Source organism: Populus euphratica, unplaced genomic scaffold, assembly GCF_000495115.2.
Source record: "Populus euphratica unplaced genomic scaffold, PopEup_1.0 scaffold162.1, whole genome shotgun sequence".
NCBI lineage: Eukaryota > Viridiplantae > Streptophyta > Magnoliopsida > Malpighiales > Salicaceae > Populus > Populus euphratica.
Genome location: NW_011500047.1, coordinates 354924 through 375893, shown reverse-complemented (window position 1 = coordinate 375893; position 20970 = coordinate 354924). Strand labels below are relative to the sequence as shown.

Genomic DNA, 20970 nt, shown 5'->3' with positions numbered 1-20970 from the left:
AATTGCTTAGGCTGAAATTATAGGGCAACCTAGCTAGCCTGAGCTGACTAGACAAGTAGCCTATCACGGCTGATCCAAGCAAGTATATTTTTGGATCTGGCTTATTTTTCATTTATCTTCTTTTTTTTTTTTTTTATTTTTATTTTTTTAATATAATTTTCTTGGCACGTCAATTAGCATACTTACGACTCTTGAGTAATGTATTCCTTTCCACTTCCCATAGCTGTTTTAATTTGTATTTTTTTTCCAGTTTAATTAGTTACTACGACTCTATCAAACCAATTAATTGACAGAGCGTCAGAGCCACCACATGTAAATTCATTTTGGGGCGCCGCAAGCTTAGTAGTCTGGCGAGGAGGACGCAGAATTATTGTACCTGTCTTCTTCTTTTCAGTCAATAATTCTTTCGTTTGTTTTAGAAAAATGGAACTATGTTCACATTAGCCTGATATGTCTTCCTTTGCACTTCTTCTCTCCAACACAACACATGCTTTCCTATAGATATGCACGTAAATATATGATTGTATATATGATATGAAGGTCATGAAATCTAACGTTGCTAGCCTCACTGCCTAGCTCGAGCACGAAGCTCGCTCGTGCTTTCTCTCACGAGCGTTGATAACTTGTATTTCAATTAAAGCAAAAGAAGAATGAAGAAAAATCGTATTCAATTTATATTGAGCAAGGGTAAAGATTTTGGGAACGTAGAATTTTCGTGAAGTGGACTTAAACAAGTGGGGTGTAGACAAGTAAGGTAGAGTCTACTTTACTCCACATCTTGGAAGATTGGAGGAAATGGAGCAAGCAAAAGACGTTTCCAACTTGATCTTTAGAATTCAATGTATCACTAGAGAATTGGAAATCAGGGCACGGAATAGTAACATCATACTTTATGTTTTCTTACACTATTCTAGCTAGTCCATATTGATGGCTCAAGAGAGTTTTTAATTTAAATCCCATAATCTTAATTACTTCCCACTTTTCTCATGTAGGGTATTAGCCTCAAGGGAAAAAAAGAATCCATAGAGTAGGTGAAAGAATTTTCCCACGATAACTAGGTTTTGGTGCACAAAATGGCATAAAGTAGCCAAGCGATGAAATGTAGAGAAAGAGTCTTGACAAGGGCACCCGAGTGAAAAGTCGAGTAAAGAGTCAACCGAATCCCACCAACTTTTGAAAATGAGAAATTAGCCCATATTCTCTCGGATTCGGCTGAATTTCAGGGGGTACGTAATTGACGGTTCAAAAGCTTGTGTTTACATAAACGAGGTATTTCATAAGCTTAATTAATCCTTGTGAAGTCAACTTATAAACAAACACACCAAATTCATTTAGCTATTAATTTCAGTTCTAACAATTTTATAATCAATAATGGTTTTACCCCAACTGACCGTCCTAATCATTTCATGATCACGGTTAAGGTGGCCATGGAAAAGCAGAAGTTAATTAGTCTCTCTCTCTATCATAATTTTCTCCGTTAGAGCTTTAAGCTTGTAGAGTGTGCTATCACCATCTTCAACAAAAGGAAAATAGACAGTGCTTTGGCTGTGGATCATGAGACTGGTTACACGTTTTCTGCCTTTCTCGGGGGTTTGCTTTCAACAAATATAAAAGTCAAGCGGGATATTGGCTTTTCTTGACAACCTCAAAAAGGACTATTTCATGATCAACACTTTCCAATCTCAGTGCACGAGTAAAAAATTCAAAAGAAACTAAAGCTGGCTGCAATTTTTGAAGAAAAAGGCTCTTTATGGCCTGAAGTGAAAAGGGAACGAAAAGCATTTATTATTTCGAAAGTACATTGTCGAATTAAACACATTGACATATGTCTAAATAAATCATTTACAACAGCATTGACAACGAGGTAAAATATATCTTCTTTAAATCCAAACGCTACAAATTATTAAGCAAAGAAATAAGACTTCAATATAATTAATGCTATAACATGCCAAACAATTAATTGCTTTCATATGTAGGGATTCTTAGAAATAATCAATCACATATAATTATACTTCTTAGTGTCTATACATAAAGCAGAGAAATACACTTCTGTGCGCATCCAACTCCTCCAAACAAAGGGAATAGCTAGAAAAATTATCAAAACTGTAAATAATTAACAAATAAGACTCGTCAGGAATGTGAAAAATTAATGGCCAACACCAGGACTTGGAACAGACCGTAGAATCCGATCGATGCCAGCAAGATGCCTTGCAAAGAGTTGTTCATTATCAAGAGTGGCATGACCCTTCTTGCTAGGAGAAGATGATGGCACTGTACCCTTAGGAAGAGCGCTAAGAACCAAACTTGCAAAAGAACTGACACTGCGAGTACCCTCCTTGCTGCTGCTGCTTCTGTTCTCCTGTGGAGTACCAGTACTCATCAATAACTTTCTTCCCTCTATATTTGATACAATGGTAGCGAAAGAAACCACGAAAATGAGAACCAATGCTGCAAAACGAGCCATAAATATTGTATCTATCGCAATAAATCTCGAAACAAACGAGAGAAAGAGAGAATGCAATCTGGGTTTTGTTGTTGAAGCAGGAAAATGTGATACTGGTGTGGTTTGAAGCAGAGAAGATGTTAAGGTGATAGCTCTTGCTTAAGAAGTTTGATGATGTTTAGGAGGGTTGGTATGGGCTTATATATATACACAGACAGATATAGCAGGGCATATTATAGGGTGAGAAATTCGTGTACCGCGTGACGGCTAGATAGAGCGTGGAGATCAAGTTATGAGCAGGCCAAGTCAAAGATTAAAAGTGTTTGAAATTGAACCATGGTGCGAAAGATGAGTGATTGTAGTAGTAATGGTGGTGGTGGTGGTTAGCTAGTGAGTATTGGTGGTGTGGTGTTTTGTTTAATTTGAATTCCAAAAACGAGTGTATGAATGCCGCGTGGAGCAAAGGTGGGTGACTGAGATAAGAAGCCGGCCAGTGTTTATTGGGCAGAAGTAGCTTCAACTTTCAAGCACCGTCAAAGATACCGTTACCTGTTTCTCAAACTTGATGTTTCCTCGTTAATTTGTTAGCTACTCTGGTTGGGTTTTGTCCCCCCTTTTTTTTTAAGCATTTAGTAGAGTCTAGCAGTAAAACTTGGGATGAATGAGTTTGTTTGTCCTGTAATTTTAAATTTGAGTATTATAGTTGTTAATATAATAGTTATTAAATGTTTATATGGTAATTAGCTTTAAGATTTTGAGATTAATCTAGGTATTCATGATTTAAATACCTATATTAATAAATAAAAAAAATGAGGAACCAGCAGCTAACTTCAGAGTTTTGAAATTAGTCGTAATGTATAAACTGGCTGGATATCTATAATAAACAAGAAAAAAAGAAATGAGGGACCACCACCATACAAATAGAAATAAAGAGGCAAGCTGCAATTAGGGTCGGTGGCAGCAACAAAGATACAGAGGAAAAAAAAGGGGGAGAAAACTCGAGAGAGAGAAGAGGCAACTTCAACAGTCTATATTCAAGCTTTGATTTGAATCGAGATGTAACTTTCACAGCGACTTTGAGATACATAGCTATTCATTCCGCACGGTTGAATTAAATAATGTAGGTGTATCGAATCTGAAAAATAGTTTTTTTTTAAGTAATTTCTAAAAAAATAAATTATTTTTTGATATTTAATAATATTATAAAAAATAAATTATTTTTTTTAATATTTAATTATGTCATGATAAATAAGTTGAAAAATCATTTATTAATATTTTTTAAGTTTATTTAAATATATATAGAACATTAAATATAATTATTTCACCGCTTACAAAAAAAAAAAGATATAAAAAATGTAATATTGAAAAAAAAATCATTATATCATATATTTATATATGGTTTATTTTATAAAATGTAACTATATATATAAATAATATTAATATTTTAAATATAATATTATATATCTATAATCATTATGCAATCTTAATAAGCCTTCCACCAAACTGAATCTAGACTTATTTGATTGGATCAAGAACATTAACATTATTAACTTGGTTGGGTTGAATAGAGCTTCAATATAGATCGTATCAATGATCTTAAGTTAATTAATGATGATGATAATATTATTACCAAACAAGTTATTCAAAAACCTTTATATAAGTCATAGTTAATGAGGCTCACCAGACCTTATCAAGCTTTCATTAAATATTTTCTTTATAATTATATGTTGGTTACTAATTGAAGAGATCCATAATACTTTAATAAAGCTATGTGACATAAGAACAAAAATAAATGGTTAAAATTCATGCAATAAATGTTTTAAAAATAAAATCAAGAAAATATTCTTAATAACTCTAGTATAATATATTAATTGATTGAAATTTAAAGAAATAAATTGTGAAAATCTCAAATGTTGTGATAGTTACGAGAGAAGCCAAATTAAATCCAAACTAAATAAAAAGATGTCACAAAAAAAACACCAATATAACAAAATTTACAAATTATAAATTCTAATTCTTTTCTCTTTTTATACAATTAAAATAAGGTTAACAATCAATACAAATAAACAAGAAATTACAACAAATCAACATTAAAAGTTTTACTTATAAAACCTGATGTAGAGAAAAACCATCATTTTAATGTTTTAAAGTAATTTTTAAATCCAAGGCCAAATAGAGAATTTTAGAGGATATGTCTGATTGGTAAAGGAGTCCATGCAATTTTTAAAATTATTTTTTAATTGAAAATATATTAAAATATTTTTTTAATTTTTAACATTAACATGTTAAAATCATCAAGTATAATTAAAAAAAAAACATCATTTTAATGTTTTTTAAACAAAAACTAATTTAGAAAGCACCAATAATACCTAAAAGTCAAAGGAATATTCAAGAAGTGGACTATTGCTCATGAACTCCAGCAACTAAAACTTAAATCATAATTAATCTTAGGTCAAGCAAAACATTAGTCTTGTAATTAAAGAGAGTGGATTAGACAATTAGGTTGACAAATTAACTTAACTGGGGACCTCGGTCTTAAAGAAATTTATTAAGGTTGTTAACTCCTTCAGTTTATTATCAATCAAATAGAATATTGAGAATTACAAAGAAAAGCTGCCTACTCATATATATATAGTGCACTTTATACGCGTATTTAGAACAATTATCTAAAGGTTAATTTCATTTCAATTGACTGAGCATAATTTGAAATTACAAAAGCATGCACCCATTCCTTTCTAAAAAGAAAAAGAAGAAATTTAAAAGGGTACACTAATTGTTAATTTGTGCTTGCATAAACTCCTACAACAAATTGAAGGTTAGAAGCTAGGCTTGCAGCATCTTGTCAAACAAAGTTCGAACTTCTAAATTTAGAGATCACCGTAAACTCTTAACAAGCAAGTGAGAAAAGAGGGTAGTATTAATTACGTACGTGATGTTAACATCAATAGGATATCTCTGGAAACCTCACACGGCCACGCACGAAATATCATTAATAATATTGTAACATTTATTTATTCTTAAATAAATTGTCACATGGAGATGTTTGGTCGCCCGTAGCAAAGATGGTTTGTTTTTCTGAGCTCTCAAGATATCGTATGTTATTGTACAGAAAAGTCAACAACTACTCTCAAATTAGCCCTCACGAGATGGGGAAGCCCACATATCAATCTTGTCCCTTCAACAAGATGAGATAACTACAAGTATAAGAGCGAGAGAACTTCACGGATTAGATCTCAATCTTGTCCCTTCAACAAGATAAGATAACAAGTATGAGAGGGAGAGAACTTCAGGGATTAAATTTATTTTTAATTCAAGTGTTTTAAATTTTAGAGTTATTAAAGGCATTTATAATTATTAATTTTAAAATCTTAAAAGATTAATTAAGATATGTTTAAACTTATTCGAACATTTATTTTACCCAAAAAAAATTATGAGAGCGATTACTTATGACAGAATTCTTATGGGTCAACTCTTTTTTTTTTAGATTAACGTTGGTGTTCGGGTTAGCTTACGCGCACCACGACTAATCCCACGGGCCCTGAAGTTAACGATCATGTAAGCCTCTAGTGGCCATCATATGAACAACTAAGGACTCGAACCTGAGACCACAGAGGAAGTAAACCCCTTAGTTTCAAGTTTTTATTACTTGGCCACCACCTAGATGGTTGGGTCGACTCTTTTCTTATTGAGTGTGTGTGTAGGACTCTATTGCCTTCTTTTTCTTGCTGGTTTACCCTCATGATCTCTATCCAACATTTGAGAATGGCTTGAACATGCAAGTATATCACTTTGCATGTTTTATCGCCGATCGATTGCTTCAGCGCTGAAGCAAATTTATTATTAATGAATTGAGTTTTTTTATTGAAATATAAAACAAAGTCATTATCTTTTCTTAAAACAAAAAATAAAAATCTCTAGCTAGATTTATAGCTACATTGTGAAAGGTGTTTGCCGTCTCTTATATATATACATAGAAATTAATATTAGGTGCTGTGAGTACCGTCCTGACTAGCTTTTACTAACCCTCTTGAACGTAAGCACATGACAAACTGTCGGTTCAAAATTGAAATTATTGACTCAATTACCTAAAAAGTACATAGAAATTGCTAACACGATGTGAAAAAAAACCCTTCCTTTGTTAATCAAGCTAGGGAAAATTATAAGGTCGCATTGTGTGCGGGATTGGCTAGCTAAATTGTCGGCAATGGTCGAATAATATAGAAACACTAGCAGGGCCAAATGTCTATAAAGAGCGCTCGAATTATTCATCCATGTCAACAGATCAGGTGTCTGCTTCCAGACAGGAGTTACCCAATGTTATCACTGAATTTTGAACAAGATCAGAGACAGAAATATTCCACATAAATGGAAGAAAAAAAAAACTATACATATGATGTTTAATGAGCAATTTGTAATTGTATTTAAAAATTTAACTTTTTATGTTTTTAAATTGGTTTGATAATATTTAAAATATTTTTTAATATAATTTTAATAAAAAAATAACTATAATCCCTACACCCGCATAGTCTAAAAGGTGATCCTCATTGACTAGATGGACATCTCGTGTGATGAGTAATAATGAATCATCAATTTGATCTGTCGGTTCAAGAAAAGGAAAAATAATGGATTTGGTCTTTCATTTACGTGACATGCTTTGACTTATGGTAAAACACCACTAGTTAGGCATTGGTTTTAATTAAAGATCATAAATAAGATCAAACTCAGGCAATTAAGCTACCTGAACAATTGTGTTTCTGAAGAGATTAATTAATCGAATAAATAAAATATAATATAATGGCTAATTGATTATAAAAACTATGATTATGCTGCAATTAGATCATATACTGTCTATGGATTTCTGATGAGAGGGTTCTGAGAATGAATTTGTGGCTTATGTGAGAAACAAAGAATACGAGTGAATCAGCTTTTTTGAGGGCAGTAGCTTGTTTTGGGGTCAAATTTGGTGGCCAGTAGGCAATCTTTCTGAAAAAGCAAGTAATTAAAAGACATACAAAGCAAAATCTTCAAATCTTCATCACGTTGTAAATGTTTTAATTTGCATTTGCATCCATTTTTTATTTTTTACTTTTTTATGGTAAATATATAATCTCAATATATATTAAGCATCAATTAGTTATAAAATCAAGAGCCCGTGTCTCCCACCATGAGAAAATGCAATTATATTTGAGAAAAGAATTTTTAGAATATGATAAGAAATAAGAAGTTGAAAAAATTAAAAGATTTATAATTTTATTTTTTATTTTTAAGGAAATAAGTTAAAAATGTAAGTAAAATATCTTTGATTCGTCTAATATATAGTCTAATCATAGAGTTTAGAATTTTTAGAGTAAAGGAACACAAACCCAACACTTAATTAAGTTTAAAAATGATAAATTTGATAATTACTGGACTCATTCATGCTGAACTTAGAACTTAAATGAGTTTAAAGATAATAAATTTAACAATTTTCCAAGTTCAAATATATCTGAGTTCAATTCTTAGCCCAAAAATATAGAATATACCTTTAGTAATTCTTAAAAAACATAAAATAAGATATAGGCATCCAGTTCCAAATTCAAAACTCTTCTGTTTTATTTATCCACAATTTACATGACAATGAGGTTAGCTGGGCCAAGCTTAGCATTGCTTTTTCTTCGCATACTAGATCAATATCTGTGCACATAGGAGCTTACTTCTGAGCCTACAAATTGTCAGAAAATCAATTAGGCCTAGGTAACCATAGTGAGTCAAACAAAAGCCCACGGTGACTGATGCAGCCCATTAAAGAATAAATGTTGCCTTTTTCAACTTCTAAAACGGACGGTTGAATTTGCCGAAGTGGAAGTGAGTGGCGGATATTACGCCCTGTAATACTACAGACAACAGGAAAATCAACAAACCACGACCATAAACCTTCTACGAACTTCTGTGAAACTGTCCTGTTTCTACCACTAAACAAATGGAGTGCTTTAACCCTACTAAACTGTGTTCTCCCTGCACTTCTTCTATCCTCAACCTTCAGGTACGATGACACAATACAATGTTTGTGGTGTTGTTCTTATAAATGTATCCCACTTGATCATATGATTCTTGATTTGTTTTTGCATGTGTTTTAGTTAACTTGAGCCTCATAAGCAATCCCTTTAATTCTATTGATATTCTTGATCGTCATTTTCTTACTGGAAGGGTCTAATCTAGCTTTTAGAAAATTGGAGTTTCTAATTTATGTTCATTAGCTTTGTAGTGGAAAGTTATGTTGGATTCTTAGGTAATCAGTAATTGCTGCTTCCTCTTGAATATATAAGTAATAATGATAGTAGTGATGAGTTAATGAATTGTGTAAAACTATGTACAAACTCATCTTGATTGTGGTTTTTATGGTTATTGAACGGAAGTTGCAGCATCAACATGGCAAGATTTTGTCCTTTTTGTTGTGATTGTCTTTGGATTGAAAATTTCGAGTCACTTCTATAACATAATTAACTGACATTTCAGGGTTCTTCATCACTTGTTTGTAACAAATTTTCTAAAAATTCAGTTCATCCTTGGTTGCTGTCCTCTCCACCTCCCAAACCATTCTTTCAACTTGATGATAGACTGCAGTTTAGACAAAAATCAGCTCATAGAACTTACAGGGGCCCCATATTAGCGGAAGCTGGAAAGCAGGGCTGGGACTTGGGCAGGTTTTTGAAAACGTTGTATTTCTTCAACGGACCGCCATCTCCAACCAAGGTTTGGATTTAGTTTTCTATTGGAGTTTTTATCTCATCAAACCAAGAAATTAAATTCTCAACTAACAGTAACTCATTATCTATGAAGTTCTTCGAGTTTTTAATTGAGAAACTATCCAGTCCATCACCCAGCGAACCCAAAAAGTCAATGGAAAGTTCTGGTATTGTCCTAGTTGTGGGAGCAACAGGTGGTGTTGGCAGAAGGGTAGTTGACGTCTTACAGAAGAAGGGACTGCCTGTCCGAGTATTGGTATAATGCTTTCACCTTGTTTATTCATTTTTTAGTTCCTGACTTAACTCATCCCAGTTTCTTTTGGGAACATCTATGAATAGAGAAGACAAAGAAACAGATTATGTTTCCTTCCATTTATGTATGTTTTTGTGCCAAACTTCTCTCAGGCCAGAAATGAAGAAAAGGCAAGAAAGATGCTAGGACCAGATATTGACTTGGTGAGTTGACTGCCTTCAAGACCATATCCTGATTATAAGAATCGTGATTCTACTTATCAAATATTTGCCTCCAAAATGTGTTTTAGGATATCTTTTTTGATTGGAATGCTTAATGATCATGAAATTTAAGAAATCAAAAGCTTTAGAACATTTGCTCTTCTAATAATTAGATCCTACCTGATACACCAAATAATGAATATGATGTAAGAGAAACATTTGATGTGCAAGAATGGCGAGAGAGACTGATCTTTAAGCATTAGGGAAGGTATGCTTGCTTCAAACCATGTAATGTAGAATCAGAAGCTGCATTTTATATTCGAATGGAATGTTATTTTTGTGTTGAAAACTTTGTGCATGAGTTGCGATCTTTCTTAAGGTGTAAGATGACTGGTTCTCTGATTTTACTGCTTGGTGGAATGTTGACACTATATAATTGCATCTAATATCTAAACTTCATAAAACCCAAATCTTTTCTCTGTTCCTTGCTCTGTAATTGCTCTCTTTACTTCTTACTTTCTTTCTTGAGTTGTCAGATCATTGGAGACATTACTAAAGAGAGCACTTTGTTGCCTGAGTACTTCAAAGGAGTGAGGAAAGTTATAAATGCTGCTTCTGTCATTGTTGGCCCAAAGGAAGGCGACACCCCAGAAAGGGCAAAATATAGTCAAGTATGGTATTGAATATTGTTTACGTGATGATTATTCATGCTCTTTGCTTATCTAAGTATTTAGTTTCAACCATCTTTAGTCTCTCCTTTTATGATTCGCATTTGACTTTCAATTTTAATGTGGTGCAGGGAATCAAGTTCTTCGAGCCAGAGGTATGTGCTGATTAACATCTGTGTTGAGTTCATTTCAAATCTTCCTTTGCTTTCCCATTTATATATGTTGTATGTGTTGAACTTGTGCTGCTAACAAATGTGTGGCTGCTTGGCTGCATGGTTTTGTTTTATTGATGAAGCCAGATTAAAGGCGATTCACCTGAAATGGTGGAGTTTGTTGGGATGAGAAATTTGATTAATGCTGTGAAGGGGAGTGTTGGCCTTCGAAATGGGAAACTGCTATTTGGATGTGAAGGTGCTGTTTTTATGCTCATATTGGCATGATCTAATCGTGTAGCATACACGTTAGATTCAAAATAAACAAATATGATAATGTTTCTCATTTTTAGTTTCTCTTTTTCCCTTTTTTTGGAGAGGGTTTGGATTTGGTGTTTTGTGCTAAACAAGAACATGCAGCATGAGGAAGCAGTGTGGATGACATCTGGCATGGACATGATAATTTTGTAGCATGAATGTTTCTATATTAAATTTCTGATCTATTTATAAAAATACTAAAGTTTTGCTGAATATTTACTCGATAAATCCAGTTGCATGATCCTCTCTGTTCAACCAAACTGCATGAAAATTTGTGCTGGATATGGTGGCTAGTGAGCATGAGCTCTAATCTTTGAATCCGTGGAAACTAAAATATGCACATTTAGTACAATTCAAATCTCATTATTATTTATTAGATAAACAAATGTTTTGTTAATGAGATTCTTCTCCAACTTGAATTTTTCAGACAATGGTTTTAGAGATCTCGCTTGGGGTGCTTTAGATGATGTTGTGATGGGAGGAGTTAGTGAAAGCTCTTTTATAATCGATACTACTGGAGGGGAAAAAGGTGGACCAGCTGGGCTATTTAAAGGTTTGTCAGTGGTTAAACACTCTTCTTGATTCAGTATTTCTCAAATATACTGTTCATTTATGTCTTTCTCTTCATATTTTCCCTCTCTTACATGTGGCATGTTTATATCACATCAGGCGTTGTCTCCACTACAAACAATGGTGGCTTCACTAGTATCAGAACAAAGGTAATTATCAGAATATTATCCTGAATTGTCACTGTTGTTGTGCTATAATCTTTTTGCTGTGCCTTGACCACTTTTGCTATTTCACCATTTTCTGTAGTGATTTATGTCACTGTTTGATTTTAACATGATAATCTATATTTAATCTAAGATTTAAAGCAGCAGCTCTATTGGGTCTACTAGTCTTCCTATTGACTCTTTTAACTTATATTTTTCTCGTGTTGAGTTTTTAACATTGACTGTCCATGAATTTGATGTAATTACACTGAACACCCTTCTGTTTCTCCACTTTTTTCTGTTCGCCATAATCATTACTAGGGGACCAAGTGAAACAGAAATGATTCTGGAAAGATGCCTGGGGGACAGGGGCTGAGGTTTGCTCAGTGCTGTTACTATTAGCCTTTTCTACACAGGAAAAGTTTCAACTTTAGAATACGTGGGCTATATAAATCTCTACTTCTGCTAAGCAATGGTATTAATCTAATCGTGGTTAAAATGGAAATATCAGTGGGAAATAGTGATGGATATATTCCTGTTAAGTCAGTGGAGCTTGTTAAAGAATTTAAACCGCTTGGACTTCCTTTCAGAATTTTTCAGTACCTGAGGATCTTTCTTCATATGATGGTTTGGAGCTACGCCTTAAAGGTGATGGACGTCGGTATAAACTTATTGTTCGCACTAGCCGTGATTGGGACACTGTTGGCTATACAGCAAGCTTTGACACCACAGAAGGTCAATGGCAATCAGTATGTGACCTCATAAAACTCCTTGTTATCTGAACGTGTTGAATAAAATAACCTCTCTTCTCATTTCAGAGTACTTTTACAGATACGCCTGCCTTTTTCTTCTTTTGTCCCTGTATTTCGAGCTCGAACTGTATCAGATGCTCCCCCTTTTGATCCAACGAGCATTGTCTCACTTCAGGTATCCGTCCTTCATTAAATTAAAGTTATTTTCAACGTCACCAGTTTCCTATATCAGGTTATTCAACTTGTATTTTTTTTCAGCTTATGTTCAGCAAGTTTGAATATGATGGGAAATTGAATCCAACTTTTGTAGAAGGCCCATTTCAGCTTCCTGTATCAAGCATAAGGACATTTATAAAGGATCCTGTAACTCCTAGGTTTAACATTTGGTTCCCTTTTATTCTCTTTCCAAGTACCTGAATTTAATGGATCTTCTGGAAAATTCAATTCTATCACTGAGCCCTGTCACTTGTAGGTTTGTACACGTGAGCTCTGCAGGAGTTACCAGACCAGATCGGCCTGGTCTTGATCTCAGCAAACAACCTCCTGCTGTCCGCTTGAACAAGGAACTAGATTTTATCCTAACATTCAAGTTGAAGGTTGGTTATCATTTTTACACAGGATGCTTACACAGTTGCAGATTCTATTCCCTGAAAAAGCTTGATAGTTTATTTAATATTATGGCACTCCACTTATGCTTACAAAGTGTTGGGACTGCTGCATCTGAATTGGGAATTGAAACAAAAAAGATTTTCTTAAATGGTTGATGGGATCAAATCTTTATCCCATTGTAGGACCTGGAAAGAGAAGGTACAAGATTAACAATATATAGAAAATAAAAATTGAAGAATCTGATGTGAAGCTGCTGAAAAGTTTTAGAAAAATGAGAAATTAATCATTCCAAGAATTTGTGTAAATATTAAGGGAAAAGATGGAGATCCTGAATGCATTTATTTCGGATAAGAGTTTAGAAGTTGATGGGAACAAATGGGTTTAGAAATGAATTTTGCGTGCATGTGCATACTGAATCAAACCATCGACCTAGTAGTTTGAAGTTATTTAAGACTGCATTGATGCTCACGAAGTGCATTTACAAGAAGGAGCTCTTGAACATAGCAGGACTTGATATTATACGGAAAAATGTGTACTTCCTGGGTGCAGTGCCTTTGTAGGGGATAGAAGTTTTAATTAAAGTGAAAATAAAGGGAAGAAATCACATTCTGCACATATAGATGTAGATGATTCCTGTTTTCCTAGCAGAGCATTTTGTTGAAAGGCTCTATGCACAAATAGCCTTCCTTTTATTGCCATCTGCTGCTGATGGATTGGTGTGCACTGTGCAATGACTGGTCACTGTGCTGAATTAAAGAACCTTGCAATGATTTCTTTATTATTTGTGTAGATCAGACATGACAAAAAAATGACAAGAACCTGGCCATTACAGTTCTGTAGATTGTTATTGCAAGTGCGTGCTTCATACATTTTTACCTGTATAAATAAAGAATAGTCAGAAGAAGAAACAAATACATTTGTGAAAGGCCATAGGTGGCGAAATTGACTGCTAGGTGAAAGAAGGTTGTTTCAAGTAGTTTGCCTGTGTACAATATTCACATGCGCATGCAGCGGCGCAGAAAATGATTCTATTCGAGTAGAAGGGATGAAAGATGCATAAGATCTCAAGAGAATAAATTGAGTTGAAGAAGAAAATAGATCTGATTTATTAGCATCTTATAGAGAATTTGGAGTTGGAAAAGATGGAAATTTAGGGAAAGTATTAATCCATTGCACTTAAAACAGTTTTAAAAATTAAAGTTTGATTTCTGAGAAAGAGGCAAACAAGAAGAGGGAGGCTTAGAAAATGAAGTGCGAAAGAAAAGATAGCCAATTTTTGAAGTAATCTTCGTCACCTATCATCAATTCCTCATCAACAGCGTGCATTGAGCTTGTATTATCTTTTTATTTCAACCTCTTAAATAGAAATTAGAATTCTATGTTTAGTTCTTTTCACCTTCTCACAGTGGCTAGCTTTTTGACAGGGAGAAGATTTGATACGTGAAAGTGGTATCCCATATGCAATTGTCAGGCCTTGTGCTTTAACTGAGGAGCCTGCTGGAGCAGATCTCATTTTCGATCAAGGAGACAATATAACAGTAATGCACTAGATTAGAATTTTCACATTTCATTTCTGTCTATATATTTTTTGAATCTGTTTGTGCACTAAAACGGGGATAGTTCTCCTCCTCCTAAATCTGTATCCACCACCCATGTCATAATTTGAAACTGAGATCTTGCACTTGGAATTCCTATGTTTTATGTTCTTCCCGAAAGCTTACTAATCTCTATGTTTTTAATGACTTGTCTCCTTCTGGACATCCTTACATGATTGTGTCAAATGATTGAACTGGAGTACTTTTATCTGCAACGAACTACTCTCTAATTTTCAGCTGTAACTTGAAGGATAGATTAGTGGTCAATGCTTTGCTTCCCATAACTATTTATCTGATACATGCAGGGTAAAATATCAAGGGAAGAGATTGCTCGGATATGCATTGCAGCTTTGGAAAGCCCGTATGCACTTGACAAGACATTTGAGGTGGTACTCTCCCTGTCATGCATATGTTATGATCAATTCTCTGTCATTCCACTTAAAACACATAAAACTGTCCTTCTCCGAATAATGCTGTACATAAGTATCAGACAAAATGAAGAAAATTAAAGGAATGGATCCAGACTATATCACACTTTGCATTATAAGTTATCCCAACTTCTCTTATGTGAATTGTCTAGCTACTGGATGCTAGATTAAGATCCACAAATTGCTTCACTAATTCTTTTTGGTGCTAAATGTGTCCTGTATCGCACATCATCCTGAAATGGAGAAATTCTTTTCAAAAAGTTTGAATACAGAGCGAAAAGTCTTTCATTCACAACACTGGAGTTGAAAACTTTTGTAATGATTTCATGGTTACTTGCATGGAATACCTTCATCCCAGTTATTCATCTTGGATCTCAGTTTATCAATGCTGTGGTTATGAACTAAAACATGTTTCTGTATGCTTTACCAGAATAGAGCTTTGGACAGCATTGTTCATATATGCTTCTTTTGCAGGTTAAAAGTGTGATTCCATTCAGTGAACCATTCACAGTAGATCAGGAAAACCCACCTCAGGAGAAGGACTACGACATTTATTTTAAAGATTTGAAGGATGGCATCACTGGGAAAGAATTGTTAGAACAAAGTCCTGTTCCTGTCTGATGTGAATGACAGGTGCGCTCCAATATTGGCTTTCGCGTTGACACGTTCTCTTTCTTATTTCTGGTTTATTGGAAGGCTAATGAAGCCTTGGCTTACACTGTAGGAAGTATCCCTGTCCTGTTCCCTCAACTCTAACCTACCCATCTGTGATTGGAACCTGCAATACGAAGGTTGGAATTCCCAAGTATAACAGATTTTTTTTTTTTTTATTTGGAAGATGAAAGTAACTTTCTATCATAGATTTTTTTATTTTTTATTTGGAAGATGAAAGTAACTTTCACCAAGAAACTTGACATACACAGAACAAAACAAGAAAGATAATAAGATAAAAAACACATAGACCAAAAAAAAATTTTATTAAAATTTTTTTTACTAAATTTTTTTTTTCAAGTAATCTCCTGAAATTCAAACTAAACAACTTAATTTATATTAGCCTTAGAAGCATATTGAATTAAAAAACAAATATCTAAACTAACTTGAAAGAGTAAAAACCACATAAAAATATTTTCCTAAACTTAATAGGAATGCAAGTAACTAACAAAACAAATAACTTTCTCCAAAAATCCTCTTGATTGGATGAGAAGGAACTTGTTTTCGTGTTTAAATTGTTCTTGCTTTGATCTCGTGGATATTCAATCAAAATTCTTCAATCTCTTTTCTTTCTCCTCTTCGAGTGTATAATAAATTTAGATCTCTAATCCTTTTATACTAAATTTGCATAAAAAATATTAATTGACAAATGATTTCTTAATGTCTCTTCCTAGAGGGAAAACCTCCTTATCCTCTTCTACATAGCACATCTTTATTTATAATCTTTTCTTCTAGCCATGGTCATTCAATGCATATAACAACTAATCTCCAGAAATTATTGGGTTTTGACACCAACTAACATAGATAAAAATAACACAAAAAAAATAGCAAACATAAAACAACACAATTCTATCGCATAAGCTAACTATACCAAAAAATCCTGATTAAAATTTTTATTATTGAATATTTTCTTATATACAAACTAAATTTATACTCATTCTTGACCTAAACTAACTCAATAAGAGAAAACAAAATTTCTAAAATGGATTGAAAGAATAAAACATCACAAGGGAAAATATATTCCCAAGTTAAATAAAAAGAAAAAAAATTAAGTAAACAAATAACTTTCTCTAAAAATCTTCCTACATCAAAACTGTTTAAAAAAAATGAAAGAAAATATTGCAATAAAAACAGGAGAAACAAACTAATCAAGAAAATAGAAAATATTAGGACAAACGATTATAAATCAATCAGTAGATCCCCAACTTCTACTGACTGCCTGATGATCACCAAAAAATATATGGCTTTTATTGAGCTTGATGTTATCATAATTTTCTTTGATGTTAATGTGGATAGGAAGAGGAACAAGGAGGAAAATCCAAAAATATTCAAATAACAAAGGAAAGGAGATCAAATATAAATAGAAGCCATGCTCAAGTAGAATTCATTTAAAATATAATATAACATGATTTGATTCCACACCACAACATTCTTTATATACCCTTAGACGACCCTAAAATAACTAATAAACACTTTTAGAATCTAAAAATACCACTTAAAAGACCAAAAAAAAATCACCCACAATTTTCCAAAAAAAACAAAAGCAATTCAGGAAAAGTTTTTCTCTCTCTGCCTGGATCTATTTTTCTAGGTAAGATGAAGGCTCAAAACAACCACCATCAAACACCCGTTGACACCAAGAAAGGTGAGTTTCATCGTCGAAAAATAAAGAAACCAACGCCTTTCATTCTATTCATCATTTTCCAACAAGTTTCTATCTCTTCTCTCTAATAAAGAGACTGAAAAATAAATGAAATGAACTCTAAGATCTAAATGAAAATTATCTTGAATTTGGAGTAAGCTATATATTTTTTTCATACCTTTCCTAAGATCCTAGATTCAAAGTTTTAACTCATTTATAATTTCAAAACACATAACCAAGCCAAACCATCAAGGAAGGACATCATCTTATTCAATGCGTTATTCTAGCCAAGATAAGAACTCGTTCTCGATTTATTATGAAGTACAACATTCTTCTCTCGAAAAATCCTCACCCTTGAGTATTAATTGAAGGCCTGCATCTCTCCTAATGCCAAACCATAAATGAAAGACATCGTCTTATTCACTACATCAGATGTGCTGAGGCAATATCAGAAGGGGACAATATGAATTGATTGCTAATCATTCAAAACCAAAGCAGTAGCCCTAATGCAATGAGGGAACTTTAAGAAGGTTGCTCAGATCTAGCAAAACTTGAAAACAAATCTGAACAGAACCTTGATTGCACTACTTAGAGCCCCTGTAGTTCAGTCAAATAAAATTCTTGAAACATCAGCTGGTCTAAATTTCGAAGAACAGTCAAGTAATAAAGATAAAGCAGAAAATGATTATACGAAGATGATGAACGATAAAAGGAATAAGCTAGTGTTAAAATCTCGCCTTTGGTTTCATCAGCTCTATTTTATACTGGCAATGAAGGTAGCTGCGCGTAGCATGATTCCTGGGGGAAGCTAGAGTTAAAATTTTGCTAATTAAACCTTATGCTTAAAATCATGCATACCCGTACTGCAACGCTTGTTTTAATTCGTTGCTAGAAGGCATGCAAATCCCTTGATCGACTGCAAAAATACAAAGTGGCTACCATCTTTAATGCTGATTAATCAAGCAGCGCAGATCCACAAACTTGACTATGCTGTAGCTGTTATAATATCCTAGTTCTATAATATATTTCATAATCTGTTTTATTAATGCAGATCATTGATTTTCCAATGGATAACAAAGCAGGAGCTGCTTGAGAAAACAATGACGTGCCCTAGCAAAAAAAATATATACATGATGAGAAGTCGAAGCATGTTGGTATGAATGCTGACAAATTATGACTCCTTGTACACACATAGTTACTGAAATGAGTTATAGTAATTTGCTAGACGTAAATATACTGAATTTCCTTTGTTACAGCTCACAGTATCATAGTTAAATTGCACTTCTTCACACAATATATACTACAGCACTTAATCTAGGAACAAATGCTTTCACGCTTGAATGGGCAGCCTAAACATCCTCCTTAAACTGAAAACTTAGCATAGTTTTGAATGTAATAATATGAATTAAGTCCCAATGAAACCAATCAAAGTGAGTCCATGAGGTAAATAGTGTTTCCCGCATTATAAAAAGTGACCATCATTAATAACGTGACAGAATCTTGTACGGCAGTGTCTTCGAAGTCTGAACATGAACTTGTAAAAGGATACATGTACGGCGAATGCATCCAAAAAAAAGGTGTCCATACACGACCAAGGTAAAAACAAAGAAAAATCGTAAAAAGACGACAAGAGATCAATACATGACGAAAGAAAAAACAAAGAAAAATGTGGGGAGAGGCGCAGTATGAGCACCTTTGATAGGTACAGTCGAGCGTCGGCACAGAAGTGCAGACTTACCGACCCAAAGAGGGAAAGGAGAAAAACCACACAGGTTTTGAAAGCCATTCTCTCTCATCATCAGTGTTTTGTGGGGAAAGAAGCATAAAAGTTTTTCACCTAATTGTAATTCAGTCATGAATTACCTTCGTGTGGTGTGTGAACTCTCATAAATGTTGCTGGAAAAGAAAGATGTATAAACATTGTTTTTTCACCACATTTTGCAGCTTCTAATGCATAGGGATGAATTGGCGAAAGAGAACTCGAACAAGATACCTCACCTCTCTTGGTTTTGCAAAAGTACTATTATGAATTGCCTAGTTTAACTTTTATTAATAAAATTGGTGAATTATATATTCGTGCTATAATCATTGTTCAACTTCTAACCCTTACTTTCAAGCTTCACAATCTTACCCCTATTAAAAGCTTCAATTTTCCCTTTACTACTAAGTAACTTAATAATGCTCTCTTTTCTTCATATCCTTACCATAATTTTTCTTACTTTTATCTCACGATTTCCTCTAAATCCCCATAAATGTTATAATACCTCATAAAAGTACTTCAAATTACTAAAGAAAAAACACAAACTAAATTCAAAATGTAGTAGTTAGGAGTAACATTGAAACTTTTTGAAACTATAGGATGTAATTGAAAATTTTCAAAATATAAGGATAGGAATGGAACAATGATGTAAGGACAAAACTGAAGTTTGCCCTAAAATGATCATTACATCAAGGCTGCCTAAACTAAATGTTGAAAAACTGTAGTCTTATTCTGAGTTGTCATTTCAAGTCAGAAAAGGCTTGGTGTAAAGACAAACTTACAACTTTGTATGCCAAAAAGTTCCTCTAAAAAGTGGAGCAGTTGTTATAGATCATGCTTGTGACTTAATTATTGTCCCTCTGACTTGTAATTAGAAAGTTCGAAAGAGCACTTGTTATAGCACGATGGCTGGACTCGAACTTTTGTTCCCATAACTTGGCATTAAAAGCAACTATAACCCAGTGAATTGTCATAAGGAAGTGTGGAGTAGCTGCTATTATGGTGATGTGGTTAGGACTTGAATTGTCGCTTTGTCTTATAGGTATTATGTGGTTATAAAAAATAATATAAATTATATTTTATCTGTATTATAGGTATCATGTGGTTATAAAAAATAATGTAAATTATATTTTAAAATTTTAGTAAAAAATTTAAATTATTTGATTAAATTAATTTTTTGATATGATGTCAGAATCTTGATAATCAAGTAATCATGAGTTTGAATCTTATTATTTTCATTTATTTGATAAAAATTTAGCATAAAATATTATATAGAAGTTTCAAACTTAAATAGTTTTCATTTAAGAAGGGTGTGAAAGAATAATATAAATCATATTTTGTAACCTCATCTAATAATTTAAGTTATTGGGTTGAAATGGTTTTTTGACAAGCAGATAGTTTTGCATTATACATATATGAAAATTGATTTTTTATTAGAATAGAATTCTTATCATGACAATGACAAAATACACTTAACATGTGTCAAGTAAGAAGTTCACTTCACCACTGTATAAGCATGACTCCCTATTTATTTTTTTCATCCTTCATCATATCTTGTACTTCAATAGAAAAAAGAGTTTAAGAGACTTACCAAGTTTAGACGAGGAGAGGTTAATTCAAACAAGATTAATCTCTATTTTTTTCTTTGTATTGTCAATGTTAGAAATATTTCATACATAGTTTTGAAACCTGACCCGGTCAAATGATCGAGTCACGGGTCAGATGGGTTGACCCGGGTTAATCCGGGTCAACCTAAAAAAAACAGCTTTTGTGTTCTTGATACCTAATAACAAGAATAATTGGCGGTTAATTAGCCACTGACTACCCTTCCTGCCCTGTGAGACACAGTTTTCTCAACTAATCAATAAGAGATTATTATAGAATTTCTACGCGCCATTATCCCAGTTGCTACAAGATTTGACAATATATTAACTTATCATCAATAAGCTGGGAAGAAGGAAGAATGACTCCTTTTTTTATTTATATATATATTAACTTTCAA

At 33.3% G+C, this 20970-nt stretch overlaps 1 protein-coding gene across 3 annotated transcripts; it reads left to right on the top strand.

Annotated features, from left to right (window-relative positions):
* The first annotated feature begins 8296 nt into the window (after positions 1-8296).
* On the top strand, positions 8297-18524 carry LOC105107529 (NAD(P)-binding Rossmann-fold superfamily protein). Of its 3 annotated transcripts, XR_838900.1 has the most exons (18): positions 8297-8465; positions 8939-9175; positions 9263-9424; positions 9574-9624; positions 10158-10292; positions 10421-10444; positions 10589-10700; positions 11187-11312; positions 11429-11478; positions 12063-12221; positions 12304-12399; positions 12483-12598; positions 12697-12820; positions 14258-14371; positions 14734-14814; positions 15331-15489; positions 15581-15647; positions 18261-18524. XR_838900.1 is itself a non-coding variant. In XM_011001483.1 (17 exons), exons 1-16 carry the CDS (start codon positions 8403-8405, stop codon positions 15475-15477), a joined length of 1797 nt encoding a protein of 598 aa, XP_010999785.1. In that variant the 5' UTR covers positions 8298-8402; the 3' UTR covers positions 15478-15489; positions 18261-18524. The 3 variants fall into 3 exon arrangements, 2 of the variants coding, with proteins under 2 accessions (XP_010999786.1, XP_010999785.1); XM_011001483.1 differs by lacking the exon at positions 15581-15647 and having other exon boundaries at positions 8298-8465; XM_011001484.1 differs by lacking the exons at positions 9263-9424; positions 15581-15647.
* Positions 18525-20970: the final 2446 nt, after the last annotated feature.

What these genes read in the sequence shown, in the direction of transcription:
- LOC105107529 (XM_011001483.1), top strand. Translation starts at nt 8,403, where the DNA reads ATGGAGTGCTTTAACCCTACTAAACTGTGTTCTCCCTGCACTTCTTCT. An exon ending in CTTCTATCCTCAACCTTCAG is followed by an intron (nt 8,466 to 8,938) that starts GTACGATGACAC and finishes CTGACATTTCAG; the next exon opens with GGTTCTTCATCACTTGTTTG. An exon ending in ACCAGCTGGGCTATTTAAAG is followed by an intron (nt 11,313 to 11,428) that starts GTTTGTCAGTGG and finishes ATATCACATCAG; the next exon opens with GCGTTGTCTCCACTACAAAC.